Source organism: Acanthaster planci, linkage group LG07, assembly GCF_054643075.1.
Source record: "Acanthaster planci isolate LZ-2023a linkage group LG07, COTS_SCS, whole genome shotgun sequence".
NCBI lineage: Eukaryota > Metazoa > Echinodermata > Asteroidea > Valvatida > Acanthasteridae > Acanthaster > Acanthaster planci.
In genome coordinates this window covers 10,150,544-10,170,890 of record NC_141783.1, presented here as the reverse complement: position 1 = coordinate 10,170,890, position 20,347 = coordinate 10,150,544, and the positions used below count along the sequence as shown (strand labels likewise).

At 41.5% G+C, this 20,347-nt stretch overlaps 1 protein-coding gene across 3 annotated transcripts in view; it reads right to left on the bottom strand.

Annotated features, from left to right (window-relative positions):
* Positions 1–14,583: 14,583 nt before the first annotated feature.
* LOC110973754 (casein kinase I-like) overlaps positions 14,584–20,347 on the bottom strand; it is a 45,092-nt gene continuing 39,328 nt past the window's right edge. For 2 of the 3 annotated variants that reach the window (XM_022224829.2, XM_022224830.2), the window contains exon 9: positions 14,584–19,268. In XM_022224829.2, the coding sequence (XP_022080521.1) occupies positions 19,012–19,268 (257 nt within the window). In that variant the 3' untranslated portion in view covers positions 14,584–19,011. The remainder of the gene's footprint in view (positions 19,269–20,347) is intronic. The other variant, XM_022224831.2, reaches the window with a different exon arrangement.

The window sequence follows — 20,347 nt, the reverse complement described above, 5'->3', positions numbered from 1 at the left end:
TTTGGGTCCCCAATCTGTTTTTTGGATTTCTCTTACTTAATCTTACGGTTTTGTTCAGTAATTTTGAAGTTAAAAAGGTGCCTCTACCGGGATTCGAACCCTGCAACCCTTGCTTTGGAGCACAACATTTTGCCACAGAGCCACAAATATCTCTGAAGAACACTGCCCTTTTTTTTAAACTTAACCCTTAGGTTTACATTTCCAACTTCAAATTGAAATTTAAAAAGGCGTCTCTACCGGGATTCGAACCCTGCACCCCTTACTTTGGAGCACAACACTTTCCCTCAGAGCCACAAACATCTCTGAAGAGCACTCCTTTTTTTTTTAACTTAACCCTTAGGTTTACATTTCCAACTTCAAATTGAAAAAGGCGTCTCTACCGGGATTCGAACCCTGCACCCCTTACTTTGGAGCACAACACTTTCCCTCAGAGCCACAAACATCTCTGATGAACACTACCTTTTTTTTAAACTTAACCCTTAGGTTTACATTTCCAATTTGAATTTAAAAAGGCGTCTCTACCGGGATTCGAACCCTGCACCCCTTACTTTGGAGCACAACACTTTCCCTCAGAGCCACAAACATCTCTAAAGAACACTACCTTTTTTTAAAACTTAACCCTTCGGATCACATTTCCAACTTCAAATTGAAATTTAAAAAGGCGTCTCTACCGGGATTCGAACCCTGCACCCCTTATTTTGGAGCACAACACTTTCCCTCAGAGCCACAAACATCTCTAAAGAACACTACCTTTTTTTAAAACTTAACCCTTCGGATCACATTTCCAACTTCAAATTGAAATTTAAAAAGGCATCTCTACCGGGATTCGAACCCTGCACCCCTTATTTTGGAGCACAACACTTTCCCTCAGAGCCACAAACATCTCTGATGAACACTGCCCTTTTTTTTAAACTTAACCCCTCGGATCACATTTCCAACTTCAAATTGAAATTTAAAAAGGCATCTCTACCGGGATTCGAACCCAGCACCCCTTACTTTGGAGCACGACACTTTCCCTCAGAGCCACAAACATCTCTGAAAACCACTACCCTTTTTTAAACTTAACCCTTAGGTGTACATTGAAAACTTCAAATTGGAATTTAAAAAGGCATCTCTACCGGGATTCGAACCCAGCACCCCTTACTTTGCAGGACAACACTTTCCTTCAGAGCCACAAACATCTCTGAAGAACACTACCTTTTTAAAACTTAACCTTTAGGTGTACATTGACAACTTCAAATTGAAATTTAAAAAAGCATCTCTACCGGGATTCCAACGTCACACCCCCCAATTTGAAGGACGACCCTTTCTCACATAGCCACAAACTTCTCGAAGAAAACAACTTTTTTTTGCCTAACCCTTTGGTTTATATTTACAACTTCAAATTGAATTTAAAAAGGCGTCTTTATCGGGATTCGAACTTAGCATCCTTTCCTTTGGGGCAAAACACTTTCGCACAGAGCCACAAACATCTCTGAAGGACCCTACCTTTTTTAAAAATAAATCGTTAGGTTTATATTCACAACTTCAAATCGAAAGTGAAAAAGTTGTCTCTACCGGGATTCGAACCCTGCACCCCCAACTTTGGAGCACGACACTTTCTCACACAGCCACAAACATCTCTGAGGAACACTTCCTTTTAAAAAAAAACTCAACCCTTAGGTTTACATTTTCAACTTCAAATTGAAATTTAAAAAGGCTTCTTTACTGGGATTTGGACCCTTCACCCCCTACGTTGGAGTACGGCACTTTTTCACAGAACCACAAACATCTCAGAAGAAAACCTGTAGTTTTTTATACACTGTATTTAACCTTAGGTTTGAGTTTATAAAAATTTTAAAAAGACTGTACGGAATTCGAACCCAGCACCTCATACTATACGCTGAACATATACATAACCTTCAGGTTTGAATTAATAATTTGAAATTGAAAGAGGAGTCTCCTGAATTTGAACCAGCTTCCCACACTTTCCTGCACGGCGCTTCCACATTAAGGCCCAATATCTCTGAAACAACACTGATTCCTTAATAAAGTGGAATTTCAAAAAGTGTCTGCACCTTGATCTGAACTCATTATTTCAGATTTCGAAAATGACGCTTCAACAATACGCCACGAACAGCTCTTGGGAAACCGAGATTTTTAAAGCTTAACCTTACGTTTAATAAGTGAATTGGAATTAAAACATATCTACCTGCATTAGAATCCACCGTATCATGTTTACGTACACAGCACTTCCATACTACTATACTACACAGATACAATACCGAACACTGCTGTCACACTGAGAGGCCCTGCGCTTCCACGACACGTCACACTCGACTTTCAAAGCACAGCTCGATTTTTTTCCAATTTCAGGAATTATCAAGTGAATCGCTAAAGGAAGGGGAGAGGACTGAGAGAATAAAATGTATGTTCGGGGATTCGAACCCTGCTTCCCGCACTCGGGAATATAAATATAGTACTCCCATTTCGCCACAATGAATTGGACAGAAAAAAATTCTCCCCCACAAGTAGTGAGGGGGAGTCTGCTAGGGAATACCTACGCACAAACTACAAAATTTCCTTTCACCACTTAATATTTGCCATTCGCTAAAAATTTGATAGAAGTAGGGATATGCCGACTCTGCCGCAAAATGATAAACGTCCTATAGGTACCCGACCCTTTTCAACCGCCAAAATCCAAAATTAGCAAAATCGAAAAAACGTCATATTCCTACGCGACCCTTTTTCCAAAAATAATTTTCGCCGTACAATTGATCTCTGAAAATATCAAACCCCGGCCCAAACGGCGAAAACGGGCTGCCCTCCGAAAATTCTGAAATAAATTTCTGCCTTTGATCCGTATTCCCCAAAATGGACCTAACCTTTGCCACTCAGTTCGAATACGCCAAATTAGTCGCGGCTCACGCAGCGTGGTTAACTGTAAACGGCTGTGAAACGAAAGTTGATTTAATCGAGCAAACGAAACTGGACGAACAGAGCCAAAGGCATCACATTTGCTTGGTGAGAAAAACAAACTACGGAAATAAAATTTATCAGCCAAAGCAAATATTCCCAGTGATTTGATCGATTAAAATTAAAAAAAAAAAGAAACAGAAATGAAAGAGCAAAAAACCAACGTAAATTGTTATTTTTGTAAAGACACGGTTCGATCTGTTAACGTGTTAGATGCTGTCGATTGTATTCACTGTTTAAATTTGAATGGTATCTTTGAATGCATCAATTACAAAGAATGGCACGACTGCCACAAACGTAACGACTGTACAAAATGTACCCAGTGTTCGACTTGCAGTGATTGCGTATTTTGTTCCAATTGTTTTGATTGTGGACATTCTTGTGCCTTGGATAGTTGCGAATCTTGTTTTGGTTACATCAATTGCAGAATGTGTCGATTGTGACGATTGTATTAGCTGCGTTATTAATTGTATTGGATTAGATGGAATGGACCATGTCGTCTTAGTAGATGGCCGTCACAAAAGAATTAGGCATAAACGAGAAGACGATTTACCGCCTAATTCTGAATCTAATCTGGATGCTAAGTAATATGATCTGGGCTTAATAATTGAATATAACGCGGATATAGAAAATGTAACAAGAATAGAGCCTAATGAAAATTTAATAGACGCGGCAGATTAACCCCCAGAAAAATGAAAAAACATTCCCACCCAAAATACAAACTCAGAAACATGTCAACCCAAATTTACATCGTAACCGCCGACCACGAACGTCTCAATGCCAACAACAACGATCCCAATACGGTCCTTTTGACCCCAGCTGACTGATTATTACCAACCCCGTGATAAAAGAAGGTACCAATGTATCTCAATGCTATTCTCCCATTTATTATAATCACGATGGCAAAGAAACACGCATGCTGGTTATGATGACAGATACGACTTGTTACGGCATAAATCCCGTCTATAAATTTGGCACGCGAGATAAAACTGTCGATAACATCGTTGGCCAGCAAATCTGTTATCAAGTACAAAAGCCCATGATGCGTATACTTGATGATATAAATTTGACGGCTAACAACTTTATCGAAGAGCAAGCTACAGTCTATCGTTCCGTCTTGCACAATAAACGCTTACAAAGCCAATCGCGATATCGAAGATTTAAACCAAGTAGAATACGTAGTTAAACCGGCTTACACAAACATCGAATGCACGTTAAAATAGATTCTTATGCTTCCTTGTTTGACCATCGAAAGAGACCCATTACATCGTCGAATATTGAGAAATACGAACAAACGATGTGATGCCCAATCGTTTATTTATCCCAAAGACGTTATTATGGTACTCACGGCTCGTTGTCGTGTGGAACCGTGTTTGATACACAGTATCAACAGTTATGTTGAAAATTAGAAATGACGGCATTATTTCAAACAAAGCGGCATTGCAAGCATTTAGAGGATTTGACGATATAAAATCAGAAGAATCAGAACCAAAATCAGAAACGCCTGTGAAATTAAAGTTGGATTAAACTTGATGAAATATTTCAAGCCTCGGTTGTTCTTGGAAGAAGAATGCCCGCACGCGAATAAAGATTACAGCCTTATACAGATTTTGAAGTAGAAAACGTAGGCGGCAAATACAATCAGCGTTTTGTTTATCAAAAGCCCAAATCTAAAACGAACAAAATATTTGAACAATTAGACGTCAAATTGACTACCGAACAAGCCGGTCTCATAGAAAACAAACTAAACCAAGTTTTAGCAGGCAAGATTTCCACAGGCAAACCACTCAGAGCTTTAATTGCTGTATGTTATCAAGACGTGACGACAGAAACTGAAGATAAAGTAAAAGTCCTGTCTCAAGTCTCGGAGAAACATTGGTGTGATGCCGTAAATAAATGTAGAAAATAAATTAGGAAATACCATCGATAATTTAAAAGTTGACAAGGCCATATAAGTCAAAAAAGTAAGCTTTCACCCGGAATACATTAAGGACTTCCTGCTTACGAGTTTTTAAAATGTTTTTAAAAAGTAAAGGATTAAATTTACAATACTGTTATCAGAATTAGAGGCAGAAAGCTCGGTTTTGTTTTACGGCGTAATTAGAGATTATCTTCAAGCAAACGAGGCAGGGAATCTAGAAGAATTCAGCGTCACAGACTATTTTAAAGAAAACTATTTTAAACATGCGAGTTCCACTTATAGCGAATTAAGTTATGTGGCGCTTTTGTCTCGAGAAAAAGTGGATATTCATATAGAAGCCCGCTGCATCGCTTTGGAATTCATTCGAGAAGGATTTTTAGGTGACAACACAGACGAAAGAACGAGAACCATTAGAGCATTAGTGCAAGGTGGAGAACACGGTAGTGTCATCATTCCTCCGGCGTTTTACAACGTGGATTGGTTCGACTATATTTTAGACGCTATTCCGGGAGTGAGTTTTAAAGTTCACCGCGATTCTAATTTAGTTACAATTATGGTGACAGATTTGAATCTTCCAAATGTTATTTACAAAATAAACACAAACCCTTTTAAGGAACTTTGGATACATTGCCGAGAAATAAACAATGGACAACCTTCATACGTATTGTGTAGCGTGTTAGACCCGAGCAAAAGCTTAAACCACTTGTAAATAGACAAATAGGGAGTTTTGAATTTTTGATAAGAAACAATCGAGGAGAAGTCATCAACAATAAAGACGGCACAATTATAATCGAGATAGACTTTTTAAAAACGCATATATAATAAAAAGACTCGACTCAACGAACGTTGAGTCGAACAGCTACCCAGACTTAAACGGGTACCAAGAAGCAACTAAAGTTTACCGCCTTCAAAAGATCGAAGACACCGCGGGCAAATCTTACAAAGCGTAATGCCAGAGAAACTCCTTAAACGGCTGCTCACCGCATTAGATTACGTGGAATATGCAACAGAAGCATTGGGCGCTACGTCGGCAGCCATAGGCATTCCCACGCTGTCCGTGGGGGACGCTAGCCCGTCGGGCTAGTGATGGAAGGCATCGCTATCGGCGCGTTTGGTTGTTATGTTTTGTTGAAATACGCCAGTCGCCGGTTGTCCCACAAAACCAAGAAACACGATCAAATCCGCATGCTTGCCGACGCCAAATTAAACACCATCGATGAATATGTTCCACACGCGATCGAAGAATCTTCATCCAACTTTAGCCAGATGGGCGCCGACTTTAGTCAATTACCAATAGTGGTCAATAAAGACTACTTTTTTAGCGCCGTATCTCACAATTTAACCACAACTTATAAGTTACCAAAAGTGAAACGGCAAAGCGGTCAACGGTTGGGTTACAGATCCCATATCGTTTTATCAAAACCAATTTAATTTTGCTGTCTATTGCGCGACGACGGCATGTGGAGTAGGATTCGACCTACTGTCCACGTCTAAACCATTGTTAAGCGTTGTTTAGTTTTCACGTGTACTACACGGTGAAAAAACTTAAACGACTGCGTCATGCCTATCCCAAGTGACGATATTTTTAACACGTCGCACAATAATTACGATCACCGGAAATTTACAGACACCTGCCGACTGTTTAATGTCGATCAAAACAAGTCGTTTAAACAAACGAGGGATACTATATCAAACGGATTGGAAACCGCTTATTATTACGACAACGGTTATATACCAGTCCCAGGTAAAAATTACGACGCCCAAGATTTACATGTAACCAATGGCAAATACGCGGGCTCTACTTACATGAGTTCGGGTGTGTAGATTTGGCGTTTACTTCCCCCTGCAATAAAAAGGCCAATTTGAATAATAAAAAGAGCATTATTTATACAATGAAAAGAGCAATAAAAAGAACAATTTGAGTCATAAACGGAGCAATTTGAACAATAAAAACAGCAATTTATACATTAAAAAGACCAATTTATACCATAAAAAGACCAATTGAAAAATATGAAGTTTATTTTGAACAATAAAAATAAAAGATCCGTTCGAGAAATGAAAAGAATATATTTTAACAATGAAAAGATCAATTTACACAACAAAGAAATCAATTTGAACGATAAAAAGAACAATTTGAACAATGAAGAGTAAAAGAGTAATAAAACGAGTAAAAGAGCAATACATAGATCAGTTTGAGCGATAAAAAGACCCATTTGAACAATAAAACAATGAAAAAATAAACAATGAAATATGCAAATCAGAAGCAGTAAATATGTGTATATTTAGGATACATGGAACGCTTTCACTTGTTTCGTGTCATTTAAAGGTCATCCTTCGCAGAGTCAACATGAATGGTGTTTATACAGCCAAGCCCTATGCTTGTCACCAGTGTGACAAATGCTTCGGACGGAAGTTTAATTTAGAGAGGCACATGGAAAATATCCATGTTGAGGAGGAATCAGACATGAATGAAGCTGACGAAAACTCGGATTCTGTTGAGGAGGTCGATGACAAAACCTCGGATGAAGACAATTCAGATTTGGAAGACAATGCCGCCTACCAAGATTGGCTGGCTGAAGCTAGAGAAACACATAGGGAGATGAGGGATGAAAAATATGACAAGTACGTCAACGAAGGCATGGATGAAGATCAAGCCAGGCAGAAGGCAAACAGAAAGACCCTCTGGGCAGTCAAACAAGACTTTTTTGACAACTATAAGGAGTTCCTGTCAAGTTACCTATATTTGAGGGAAAATGAAACTCACAAGGACATTGTGGATGATCTCGATGAAAAACTTGATAAAGGCATGAACGTCAACAAAGCCTTGAATAGAGTTTTGCCTAAACATGCTGAAAAATTTGCCGGACTGTTTCATGACGAAGAGGAGAATGCCTAAAAGATAAAAGTCTGTAGAGACAAATGGTTCCAAAAATAATGAGTACATTTAATAACTCTCATTTCAAAGTTAACAAACTTCCGGTAATCACCCTTGTAGTAATTCTTGAAATTACTAAGATAATTATTGTAAAAAATCAATGAGGAACAACGAGAAATAAAACGGTACCAGTACAAACCTGCCAGAAACCAATATGTGAAGTCCACCGAATTTGTTTTGTGTTATACTTATCGGTATGACTATCGAATAATAATTCTCAGATCAGATATTGGCCGGAACTTCTACACAATATTCCACAGCACGACGAATAAATTTACCCCTTTGCTACGTATTAAAAATCCCCAACTGACGTCATGCCACCCCCAGAATTCTTAATTTTACATAATGCTGTATTTTACATTTAGGCTCCGCAATAAAGAACAAGAGTAACGCTCCGCTCTGACTGAATTTTTGAAACGTATACATGTACAGGGTAACGGGACGTAAAACACTCTAGTTCAAAGGATTACAAAATTCAGCTAGGGACAACAGAGTCTTCTTCCCGTATCGATCAAATATCGGCAGCCATAGTCAGCCAAACCCAAGACCGCTAGCATGTGGGCGCCCTCTCTTCCTCAGTGTCCAAAGGTTAAGTCAGACCAACGCTCACTTCCAACGTACACAATGTAATCATTAACACAATAGTCTGCCGACGCAGCTCAGCACTACATACAGTCCATTATCTAGGGATTATCCCTCTCATTAACCGGCGGCAGGAGCTGTCTATTGTGTAGGGATTATCGCTTCCTACTCCTTGATTACCTTAGGATTGCCTGGTGGGCCAGTCAGTAACCATCACACACTATATGACTCATCCTCTTTCATGATGTTGTGCCATAATTTCATAAGCAAGGTCAAATTGTACCAAAAATTTTAACCCGTGCTAGGACTTATTCCTATTTTATCCCATACACCAGGGTCAACCTGTACCAAACTTTCTGACCTTATCCTATGCCTATCCCTTACCAAAGGTCATTCTGTACTATAATTTTTCACCCTAGACCTCATTCCTATTCATATCGATATCATATTATTATTATACTTATGAATATAAATGTCACCTTTTGCCATTTTTGTCGCAAAGGTCAAACTGTACCAAACAGTCCCCCCACTACTTTTACATGAAAACCATTTAAGAATGGCAGCTTAATGGTGGTTGTAACATTTAAAAAAAGGCCATCCAAATGTATGTCCCCACTCAGGGGCATATACCTTACAGAATGTAAACGAGCCTTGCTCTTTACGCAAATCATCGTAATACTGGTATGTACTATATCCCCTGCCCATGGGATATTCGAGGATGCGCTGGGCAGCCTACAATTAAATGATGCCTCGTAAACGAATAAATATCCAGCGGGGCAGGATACCTACTTTCCTACCATGAACAAGACACTTTGCAAGTAAATTTCCTTTTTTTAAAAAAAAACAATAGATATATTTTCGTAATCCTTATTCTATTAAGTCTTATTTTCCAAAGACTGCTGACACTGGCTGGGACCAACACAACCGTGAAAGCAGGGTTTGTTATTCAGGGCCTACTAATTCGTAAAACTTGTTTACAGTGTCTAACTTGAAGGATATAAGCACAATGTCAACTGAGAGAACGCCTAAATATAAACTATGAGGCCAGCTTACCTCTACAATATCGACATCCACGCTTCAGGCGCTGGAAACCGCAGAACGAATATCGAAGGAGTTAGTAGAAACGGCCAATGGGACTCGTAAAGCTGAAGCACGCAGTGCGCCAACGCCCTAACTCTCGGCATTCCTGAAATGCCTAATGAACCATTCAAGCACGACCGCGCCCATACAGCACCAGCCCTGCGACCCAGCGAGTCACAATGGAAAACAAACGCTCAAATAGAGAAACGTGCTGCTTGCGGCACCATAATATGGTGCCGCAAGCAGCACGTTTCTCTATTTGAGCGTTTTGATGCATATTATGCATCAATGAACAACGAAAGCGGTAGATACCCTGCCACACTCCTAGGCCTTGAGATGACAATCGACTATCGTTATTCCATGATTCTCTTCTAAAAGGAATGCTAAAAGAACGATCAGATTAACAGATGTTAACCGCTGGGATATAAAGCAATATCCCAACGCTGTATGGCCTGCACAGAGTGCATGAAGAGTCAATCTCAGAAAATCGTCCAAGTACCCCTTAACACAATCCGAAAAGATTTCCAGTCCCACATTCATATACCTAACACTATTCACCGATTCACCTTCATTGAGATGATATCACTAGAAAATCGCCCAGTTGTATGAATCTTTCTGGCCGTTACATGCTCCCGGCTAGCCCCCGCAACGGCAACACAAAGGCGGGATAGCCGAAAAGGCTAGACCACCGAGGCCCCCATTCGAAAATAGGAACAATCTTACCGCCAACTTCTTTCAAGTCTTTCCCACAAACTGCTCCAGCTTACCAGAAAACTACGCCTTGCTTCTCAGATAACCAAAGTCCCTCCAAAAGCATCGTAAAAGCCCATAGGGAATTGCAAATTTCGCCAGCGTGGCTCACGGACACCCCATTGGCGAAAAGCTAGAATCACGAATACGGCGATACAAATAGTGTTTGTCTTTATGTATGGTAATTAATTAATAGTAACCATGAATTGATTTTAAGGCCCACAATCATAAGTTTTGGTTTTTAGTGGGTACCTCCACAGCTCCCCCCATGTCAAATATATTGTTTGAAAATTGAGATCGTATGTATGCAAAACTGTGGAAATAAATGAACATGAACATGAACGGCGAGAAGAAAAGCCAGCTTCATCACTGAGGTGTGTAATAATGAGGCCTCGCCAAGGGGCTCGAAAAGATGCCTGGAAGGAGCCGAAGCTAAACACGGGACAGGTTCCATGAGGGAATGAGCTGTCTTGAGGGTATTGTTGTCCGACAGAGTGGAGCTGTGATGGTGGAATGATAGTTGTGTATAGTCGTTACATGCAGTCCCGAGTTGAATGGGTACAAGTCCGCCACTGTGGTTGAAGATACCTCGGTTGGAGCCACACCCTGTATTTTGCACCATGAAGTAAAATGTCTTATTCTGCTGCTGTAGACTTTGCGAGTTGATTGGCGTCGACCTCTTGTGGCCATTTCGGCAGCATCGCTGGAAAGGCCTACTGCGCAGAATGAACGCTGGACAATGGCCAGCAGGTCAGGTGGAGATCTGCTGGCTGTGGGTAGAGATGTTGGACTTCGGTTGGTGGAGAAGGTCCGGTCTGAGTGGCGGGATTTGTACTATAGCAGTCTGTTCAGTTGGGGGTCCACGGTTGGAGAGCCCAGAACAGAGCAATAAGAAGAACATGGCAACGCTCCAGTTCAACCTTGGACAACACTGCTGGGATTGGGGATACTGAAGGGAAGGCATAGACAAGTTTCCCTTCCCAGCTGATACTTAGGGCATCTGTTGCCCAGGCTTGAGAGTGAGGGAACCTGGTACAGAACACCGGTAGGTGAGCGTTTCTCCCGGGGCGAAGAGGTCGATAATTGCTTGTCGACTACATTGAGGATTAACTCGGCTACGTTGCAGTGCAGAGTCCAATTTGTTGGGTGGATTCTTCCTCAAAAGAAGGCGTCTGTAATGGAGTTCTGGCTCCCAGGACATAGGTTTCCTGTAGGTCTATCCCAAAGCACCCATAGAAACATGTGTCTTGTCGGGAGGCAAAGACATAGTGAGTGCACGCCTTTTTGGTGATTTATGTATTGGACCACGGTCAGGTTGTCCAATCAAATCAGGACACGTTTGCCTTTGACGGTTGTGCAGAAGTGACATAGCGCGTTGAAGACTACCTGGAGTTCCGAAGACCTGGAAGGGGGAGGGAAGCACCCAATCATAGTTGGGACTCATCGGTAGTTTTCGTCACCTGCAGATCCATCTTCAGGTAGGAGAAACCGCTATCGAGATGGTTCCGTATCAGCCACCAGCAAAGGTGTGGGCGGATGAAGTCTGTTATAGGAACTGGAAGGTCGAGCTGGTCCCCTTTGAGTCGGAAGTACGACAGCAGGTGGAGCTGGAGGGGCTTCATATGAAATGAAGACGGCAAAAAGGTACCACGTCCACCAGGCTCGCCAACGGGCCGAGGTATGGAATTACATATATGCCGTCGTCCGTTGTTTATTTAACAGAATATGGTTATTATTTCCCATACACTTTACTTTACCGATGTCATTCTTTAAAAAAGGAAAGGATATTGCTTCCTCCAAGTGGAGTACGACGCAACTGGAGAATTAAATACATTATCTTCTAGGCTTCTAGGCACGGCGGATCGATCGAACAAGTGTGTGAAAAGATCAAGAGTCAAAGTGAAAAATAGCACTGCGCAAGCGTGACAAAAAAAAGAACATACGAGGACGATGGACGACGCGCGAGGCGCGACGGACGACGGGCGACGCGTAACAGACGACGGAAAATGGCATATATGGAACTGGAAAATGGCAAAATTAGAATAAAATAAAAAGCAAGAGGTGACGGACGACAGGCGACGGCAGATATGGAATTCTATAGCCGAGGAGACGTAGCTATGCCCCGGCTGGGGCCGATTGGCGGGGTATATAGGGGCCGACGCAATCCTGGAGATTGTCGACGTGTTCGGTGTTGGTGTGATGGAGCTCCGGTGAAGGTCGAGAACCGCACCTAAGTAAGTCGGATTCTGGGTATGATAGGTTTCGATTTTTCGTGGTTAATGAGAAACCCAGACGCCTGGTAAGCTTGTAAGTAAGGTGAGTGGAAGCTGCAGCCCCGTCTGGAGATCTGTCTATGTTGAGCCAGTCGTCGAGGTATTGGAACATCAGGACGTCTAACGAGCTTTAACAATTTTCGCCACTCGGGTGAAAACCCTTTGGGACGTCGAGAGACCAAATGGCAAAACCGAAAACCCGAAGGTTCTTCTATTGTAGATGAATTGAAGAGTCTACGTAGGCTACTTACAGTCTCGTGGGTGGGTTGGGATGTGCAGGTAGGCTTCTTTCAGATCCATGGACGACGCCTGGGCTGGAATCGACAGGGATAGAGTTACTGTTCGGAGAGCCTTCATGCGGAACTTTCTGGGACGGATGAACCTGTTTAGTGGCCTCAGCTTGATTATGGGTTGCCACTTGCCGGGTTTCTTTCTTGGTGTGAGGAAGAACGTCAAAATGAAGCCCACGTTGCTGATGTTTAGGGGAACAAAAGGATGGCCAGCCTCTGAAGAAGAGTGTTTATTTCTGTCTCCAAAGCTTACTCTTTGTTCCTTTAGAGGGGATTGGAGTTGGACCACGAGTTGGGTCGGATGGAGGGGCACTCGTGAATTGAAGGGTGCAGCCGAGAGAGACGGTCACCGAGTACCCGTCTGTCTGACGTGATGTCAAAGACGCCAACCCCTGAATGGACGGGGTGGCGCTGGGTTTCCCCTCTGAATTGTCTGTGTGAGCTAAGAAGGGGAAGGTAGTACGTCTCTATGAACTGTCCTGCAAATACGTCTTTCCCGTATGGGAAAGCTTTATTTAGAGTTTAGTTTTCACACCCTCGTATAGGATGTTCCTCACCTCAAGACCATTGGCTCAGCAGGTTGACGTAGCTAGACAGAAAATCCGCAAGAATTGCTCAAAGACAGAGTTATGTTCTCGTCTAGAGCCCTGACAGCAACTGCAGCGAGGTCTGGAGAGACAGGAGAGTTCTCCTCACACGCATAAGACAGGTACTCTGACAAGAGTGAGGGAAAGGCAGTACAACGGAAACCGTTGGGAGTGGCTCTATCCAACTTGGATTGAAGGTAAGTTCCAGGTTGGACTTGTCTTTATCAAGAAACAGGTTCTTGGCGGACGACTTAGCTGAGTCAGAAGCTATTTTGTCTTTAGTGGCAGTTGGTAACTGAATAGAAAGCTGAAGTCGTTCCGAGGCAATTGGAAGTAGGCCTTTGCTCTAGAGAGGTGTCGCTAGCGTCTTGCGTTGGAGAGGACTTTGTACGTTTCCAGGCATAAGTGGTCTAGAGGCAGTTCTGGAAAAATTGGCGAAGATTCCTTTCTGGCCGTATGTTATTTAAAGGATGGGCGTGACTCAAGAGTCTTTTTGATTGGTGACAAGGCGGGTAGACCAAGGACTTGAATCGTGTCTCTCTGAAGCAGACGTAGACGAGCCTTCAGACGGATAAGGCAAGCAGTGGAGACTATCTCTTGCGGCTGGACCGGGTCTTGCTACGTATCTCGGGTGAGGTCGAGTGCGGGATCGGATGTGGGTTGATTGTCCACTGAATTATCTGAGCAAGCGCTGATAGACGATGCAGGTCCGCATTGGACGGGGAAGGTCACGAAGGGCGGATGCAGATCGACAGGTACAGGGTCAGAATCCGGAGCTGTAGCACGTTGTAGCAGCGTTTCCAAAATACGTCGCAAACTGCAGAAAATAAACTTGGGCACTGGGGTTTAAATTTAAAGCATGTATTTAACGGTTAATTGGAAACACTGAAAATGGGCACAATAGCCTTAACCATTTTTATCTAGTTTGCTACATTACATCGGCACACGTTAGTGAAAAATATTACAAGGGATTAGGCTTAAAGTTTTAATCCAACTGACCGACTAAAGGATTGGGTTTAGCCCGCGAGTTGTAAAAACGTTTGCCCTTAAATAATCTTGGAAAACTGCCATGACATTCTTTGTGTGATAACACAATGAAAATAATGAATTGTCAGTTCTTAAGCTTTGCTTCCTTACGCAGAGATTGTTCCATGCTCGCCGGAACCTTTCCAACAAAGCCAATTAAAAATTTGATACAGGGCAGAGGTACTTCACATTTTTGTCAGCTTATCTGTACAATTTTATTTCATTGTTTGATAGATAATTAAGGAGTCTACTAATCAACACATATTTAACACTTTATATCTTTATCTTCCTAATACTCTCGAGGGATGACAAATGACTGAGTAAAATAATTCCATGGTTCCGACAAATGTAACCAATGTAGACATGTTGGCAGTAAGTTGCTTTCAGTGCTTAAGTCCACTGCAGGGCATTTCCAAGTCGTTGGCTTTGTCACCTACCCTGGTTACATCTCTCCGGACCCTCCAATGTTAACATTCGCTGCAGGTACTATTATGAACAAAATGCAAAAATACACACTGGATGATCCTAAACTGTATTTCAAGCACTCAGGGTCTGGGGCCCTGGGTCTGGAGCCAATATCAGAGAAGAAGCCTTCTTTTGGTCATTTCCACAGTCACTTGGCCTGTCCAGCCTCCAGGTTTTCTTCCGTTATTGCTCACCAAAAGTGGAGAAACACTGAAAAGGTAGGCAATAAAAAGCATACCTTCACTATGAAACGGAAGTTACGTCATTTTAGGAATGAATGCCAACTGTGAGTGACATCGATGGGCCAATAAGAGTCCAGCACTGAAGTGAACTGATCAGTTCCAATGAATAGGCGCCTGATAATGGAATTTAAATAATGATTTCATCCCATAGGATTCCAGAAGTGAAAATTGTGTAGCCACTTCATCCAATCATAAAAGACCTTTACAAAAATGAGTTCCAAACTTCTGCAGATATAATAAATCGGAAAAGGTGAATTTCTGTGCAAAAAATGATTCTTAATCTCCTGATGGAATACCTCTAAATTAAACACACACAATTTGGGACTTGACTTGTACAAAGGGGAAAAATTGTGGCATATGCATTGACACCTACACAAAAATTCCAATTATTTACATGAACATTAATACATAACAAAACCATTTTTGAAACAAAGTGACCAAGCAACTGGCAACATATTGGACTGGACACCGTATATAAATAGGAAGTGACTACCAGCTGCCTAGTTACCTTAAAAATTCTACAGAACTTAAATTTCATTTCTTCTCTCTTTTCATTAAAAACAGCACATTCCAGCATTACGCTCCACTGGAACGTCAGGTGGTTCAAAATTTATTTGCAAAATACACCAAACTTACAGGAATAAGTCAGACACACCAGGCCTATTTCATAGCAAGGCTAAACACAGGGCACACAAATTTTATTGAAACCATGTCCTTTTTTCTACATCGAGGCAACATATTTGAAATAAGTTCTTCCCCTTATGTCAGAATACTCCTCACAACTATTACAATTCACAATCTTTACACAACACGAACTTCCTCAAGATTTGGTTAGCCGAAAGCCATCTGCTTAGTAATGCCATGAAATTGAGCCCTGCTGTCTGTGTATGTAAGTGGTAAAATTATAATAAAAAAGCACAAAAACAAACAAAAACCCATTGTTACTTCTTAAGACACGCATGAGTTTAAATTTCCAAAGCTGTACGGTTCTGTACTCTAGTTGGATGCACAGTGACACGTTTAGCTAGCAATGACAATCTGTACTTCAGCTGGCCTTTGCTTATCGATGCCTCAAGAAATTAAAGTACAATATTCCTTGGTGAAAAATGCTGAATTTGCTCGTCACAAACTGTGCACTATGAAAACCACTAAACCAGGTTAAAAAAAAATGTTAGCAGCAGACAGTGCTATCAGTGACTCTGAGAGTATGGAACTTATATCAAACAGGACTCTCTTTCCTTTTAAAACACAGTACACAGCTTTCTCGACAAAAGAAACTTGGAGACTCTGTGCTTGTAAAAATGTAAAGTGTTATGGCTGTAACTTGTGACGTACACTATCACTAAAGTTGTTACTTATTTTTCTTTGCCTCTCTCATTACCCGTTGCTGAGAGAAAAAAACCGAAGAAGTTTGAAGTCATTGTTTTAATTCACATTTTGACTTCGTGACATGGAAGAGCTACATGGATATCAATTTGTTTAATGAAAAAAAAAAGACAAAAACATCTGGTAAGACTCGCTTCCAGGAATTTCATCCAATGATCGTCAGTCCGTCTGGCAAATTCATGTCTAGTTCTCAGATATATTCCCTCATCTGCACAAAAAAATCTATGAATTACTTCAATGCATACAAAAACTTTAGGTACAATGTCTACGAGAGTCGCTATATGTTTCACATTCATAAACGGTCTTTGATACAGTATTAACAACCATGCTCATGTAGGTCACATTTCTGACACGTATACAAAAAAAACAAAATAACAGTTATTCATCATCATCAAAAGTCAGTCAAATTTCATCTAAATGTGCCTGCAGTCAGGCCATTTCATCATTTCTTAAAGTGTTAAGAATGCTGCTGGCCAAAGAGTGCTTCTCCTTTGTGAGCCCTCAAAATCCGACACAAAACTGTTCTTGACACATCTGGGCAGGATCTGGGCAGGATCTAGGCGTTGTGCAAACTGTTTTCTCTCAAGCCCTAACTCCTTAGGTATTTTTGGCAAGGAGAACTTCCCAAAATGCTTCCACATCAAGCACTAGGCAGTCAAGCAGTAGCATATGTGTACGTGGCCAAAACAGGGACATCAAGGCTGATGTGAAGTAGCAGTGACTTGTACTGTACCATTAAGAATCCATCAGCAACATTGCACAACCAGATTCTAGGTGCCAGCCAATTCGTAACAGTTAAGTTTTATACACGGAAGGCTGCACACTTCAGTAAGAGTTAAAAATGCATTAGTGATTGGTCTTCAATGGCGTAACAGGGAGAGAAGGGTGTATTGTGGCCTTGATACCTACAAGTACATAGAATCACCCTGTATCTGTACAGTAACAATATCCCAGTTTTATGAAAGCCAATTTTCTCAGCTTAGTTCATCTGTATGTCTTGGAGATGCTTGTCCCTCAGTGGTGCTGTGGTAAACAGGGACTTTCAGAAAAATCAACTCTTGGGGTAGACACTTCTTTACAAGAGGTAAAACGTGAACGGCATTTTACTTTTTACTCCCCAAACCAGTAAAAACATGTTTCCATGACTAAGATGACAAAATGAGACAAAATGAAAACATAATCGGTTTGATGCAGACTGCTGTTGTTTCAACAGTTCTCTTACCAAAGTGCTTCCCTCTCAAGACTAGTGTCTGCCCGACCTGACTAGACGTCAGGATGAAACTCCTTACTCCAAACTACAGGAGAAAAACCATGTCCATGATAATGTGCGCTGCATTTCCGCATGATTTAACAACACATAAGGTGTCATTCTGAAATGGATTCCTGATGATGTGCACGTACACCGACTGGCCTACTTCTTTGAATGGCCAACAGGAATCGTGTGAATGGTCAACATCTTGACAGTTCATATGTACAAGTGAATTCCTGTTCTTTGATTGGCAGCAGCGATAAAATGCAAGTGTGCAAAACAATGCCGGAATGAAATCGACTCCAAAGTGCAGTAACTCTGGCCATTAGTGTTATAAGCTGAGAGTCAGTGCAGCACATTCTGTGGCAGGGATATGGTTCAGGGGACAAGAGTTTTGCTATAGTCCTTTCAATCACTAGAGTTAATCAAATTTTGGGGAAGCATCTTTCTTGAAGTAGTCAATGACCACAGAGTGAAGAAGCCAGCAGACTTAAAGGATTTGAACATCCCATACATACACATCTCATCTTCTAGCAAAGATAACACCAACTGTGTCAAATGAACAACTCTGGCCAATTTCACTATAAAAAATGCCTTTTCCAATACATTAGCCTGATCGAACGTTACCATTAATTAACACTCAGTTTATTTCCTCAAGTCGATCATTGCCCACTGAGGTACAGAAAACAGATTTTAATTTACAATCAAATGCCAGGCCCGATATACATGTATCTTTTCGCTTAGTCCTGTATGTACGTTTTTATATATATCAGCACTCCGCACAGAAAGGTGGTGCACGCTTTGCTTCTGTTAGGTTATTTTCTTTGTGAGCTCTACCCTGACTTGCACTGATTAATTCCTTGATCTGTTTCCAGTCAAATCAAGTTACAGTCAACTGATCATTTGCATTTTCTCTCCAGCTCTTGAGACGAATGTGTGATTCACTGGTAGTCCAATTTGGTCTCCGCACCAAACAGGTCCAACGTCAAATTGCCACGGGCTCACTTTATCAGTTCTGTCCATTTGTCATTGCTCCATGGCAGTTACTGACTAAAAAGTCTACCAGTTAGGCTGGTCTGTGGTCTCAACAGAAGATAGAGGCATTGTCCGTAACAACCTCAGGATACCTCCCTCTTGTTTTTGAAACAAAATCCACCACCTTGTTCCTTCTTCCAGACATTGCTTTGCTTGTTAATGCCATATTGCATCACTCTTCAAACAGTTGGTTTTTAAATCTCTCTTAGTACGGAGCACCGCTGGACAGGCGCAGTCATTTACGCAGGTAGCGGGACGACGCCGTTCGTGGGACCCCATCCTCCCGCGTCAACTCGTTGGGCTTGGCACCCAGGCCGCTGCTGATACCACCATTGATGGCGGAATACGGAGTTGTGAGACGCCCCCCGGCTATGTCCCGCCGTGTCAGCTCGGGGCCAGACATGACAGGTGGGGCCACACCGCGGTGGAGGCGGCGGCTGACAGAGCGTTGGTTGTCAGCTCTGGAGATTGGACGGGGTGACGTGGGGTTTGCTGGAAGATCAAAATGGTGAAATGATAGTAACCACCACAGTAGTCATTCTTTACGAAATAACACAAACCAAAGAACAAGCATGGATCAAATTGAACAGTTCTTCTGATGTGCTTTTAAATGAGCAACAAAACTAAATAAAAATGTTAAAAGACTGGTTTAGTCAAGTAGAAACACAAAGAAAAGCCTTGAAACTGTCAAATCAATTTACACATGCAGATTCAACAATAACAAGTGCCTTCTCGAAGCCTGACTTCTCCAAGCCTGCCAACAAAGTAATTCCATACTCTGAATGTTTCTCGCTGAAGCAATATAAATGGAAGTTGGATTTGTCAAGACAGGTAAGCCAAACTCTGCGCAATCTGACAAGATGCCCATACACAGTATTGGATGACTCTAACAGAGCAAGTGTCAGTATGGAATTGCACCAGGACAGATTTGTGCAGAATGGATACTGACAAAAATTGAAGTCCTCTTGGACAATAACTAAGAACCTGAAGGCAGTAAAATTCAAGTATAAGTAACAGTTCAAAGGGTGAGTAAAAACACGGGTGATTTAAATGGCTGCTTCACCAAAACAATCTGACATTAGTCAATGATGTTAGCTTGGCTTAGTCTCCAGTTACTCTCATTTCCAAACACTAAAAACCTGAACAGCTGAGAACTATTAGATGAATAACTCAAAGCCAAAGCAAAACTGGAAAAATAAAAACCAACAAGTTCACTGGAACACAAGGGTTGACTGCTCAAACTTACCCATTACTAAGTTTACTACACTGTTTATCCTGGAATAAACCTGGACTGAATCCTGTGCAAGAAGTTATCTACTTCCACCAGAATCCCGTTCATATATTATTTTAATCTTCACAACTCTTTACAGTTAGTTTTATTTAATAAATTGCACCTTCTGTAAAAATGTGGTCGGGAAAAACACAACACAGTTACCACCCTATCTCAGTTATGGCAGGCTAAGACAACAATGGAACCTGAATTCTCCATGAAATTTCCTTTATAATCCTAGAAATTCATTTTTCGAATAGAAAGTCTGACATATTTGCCGACCCTGCATAAAAACCTGTTC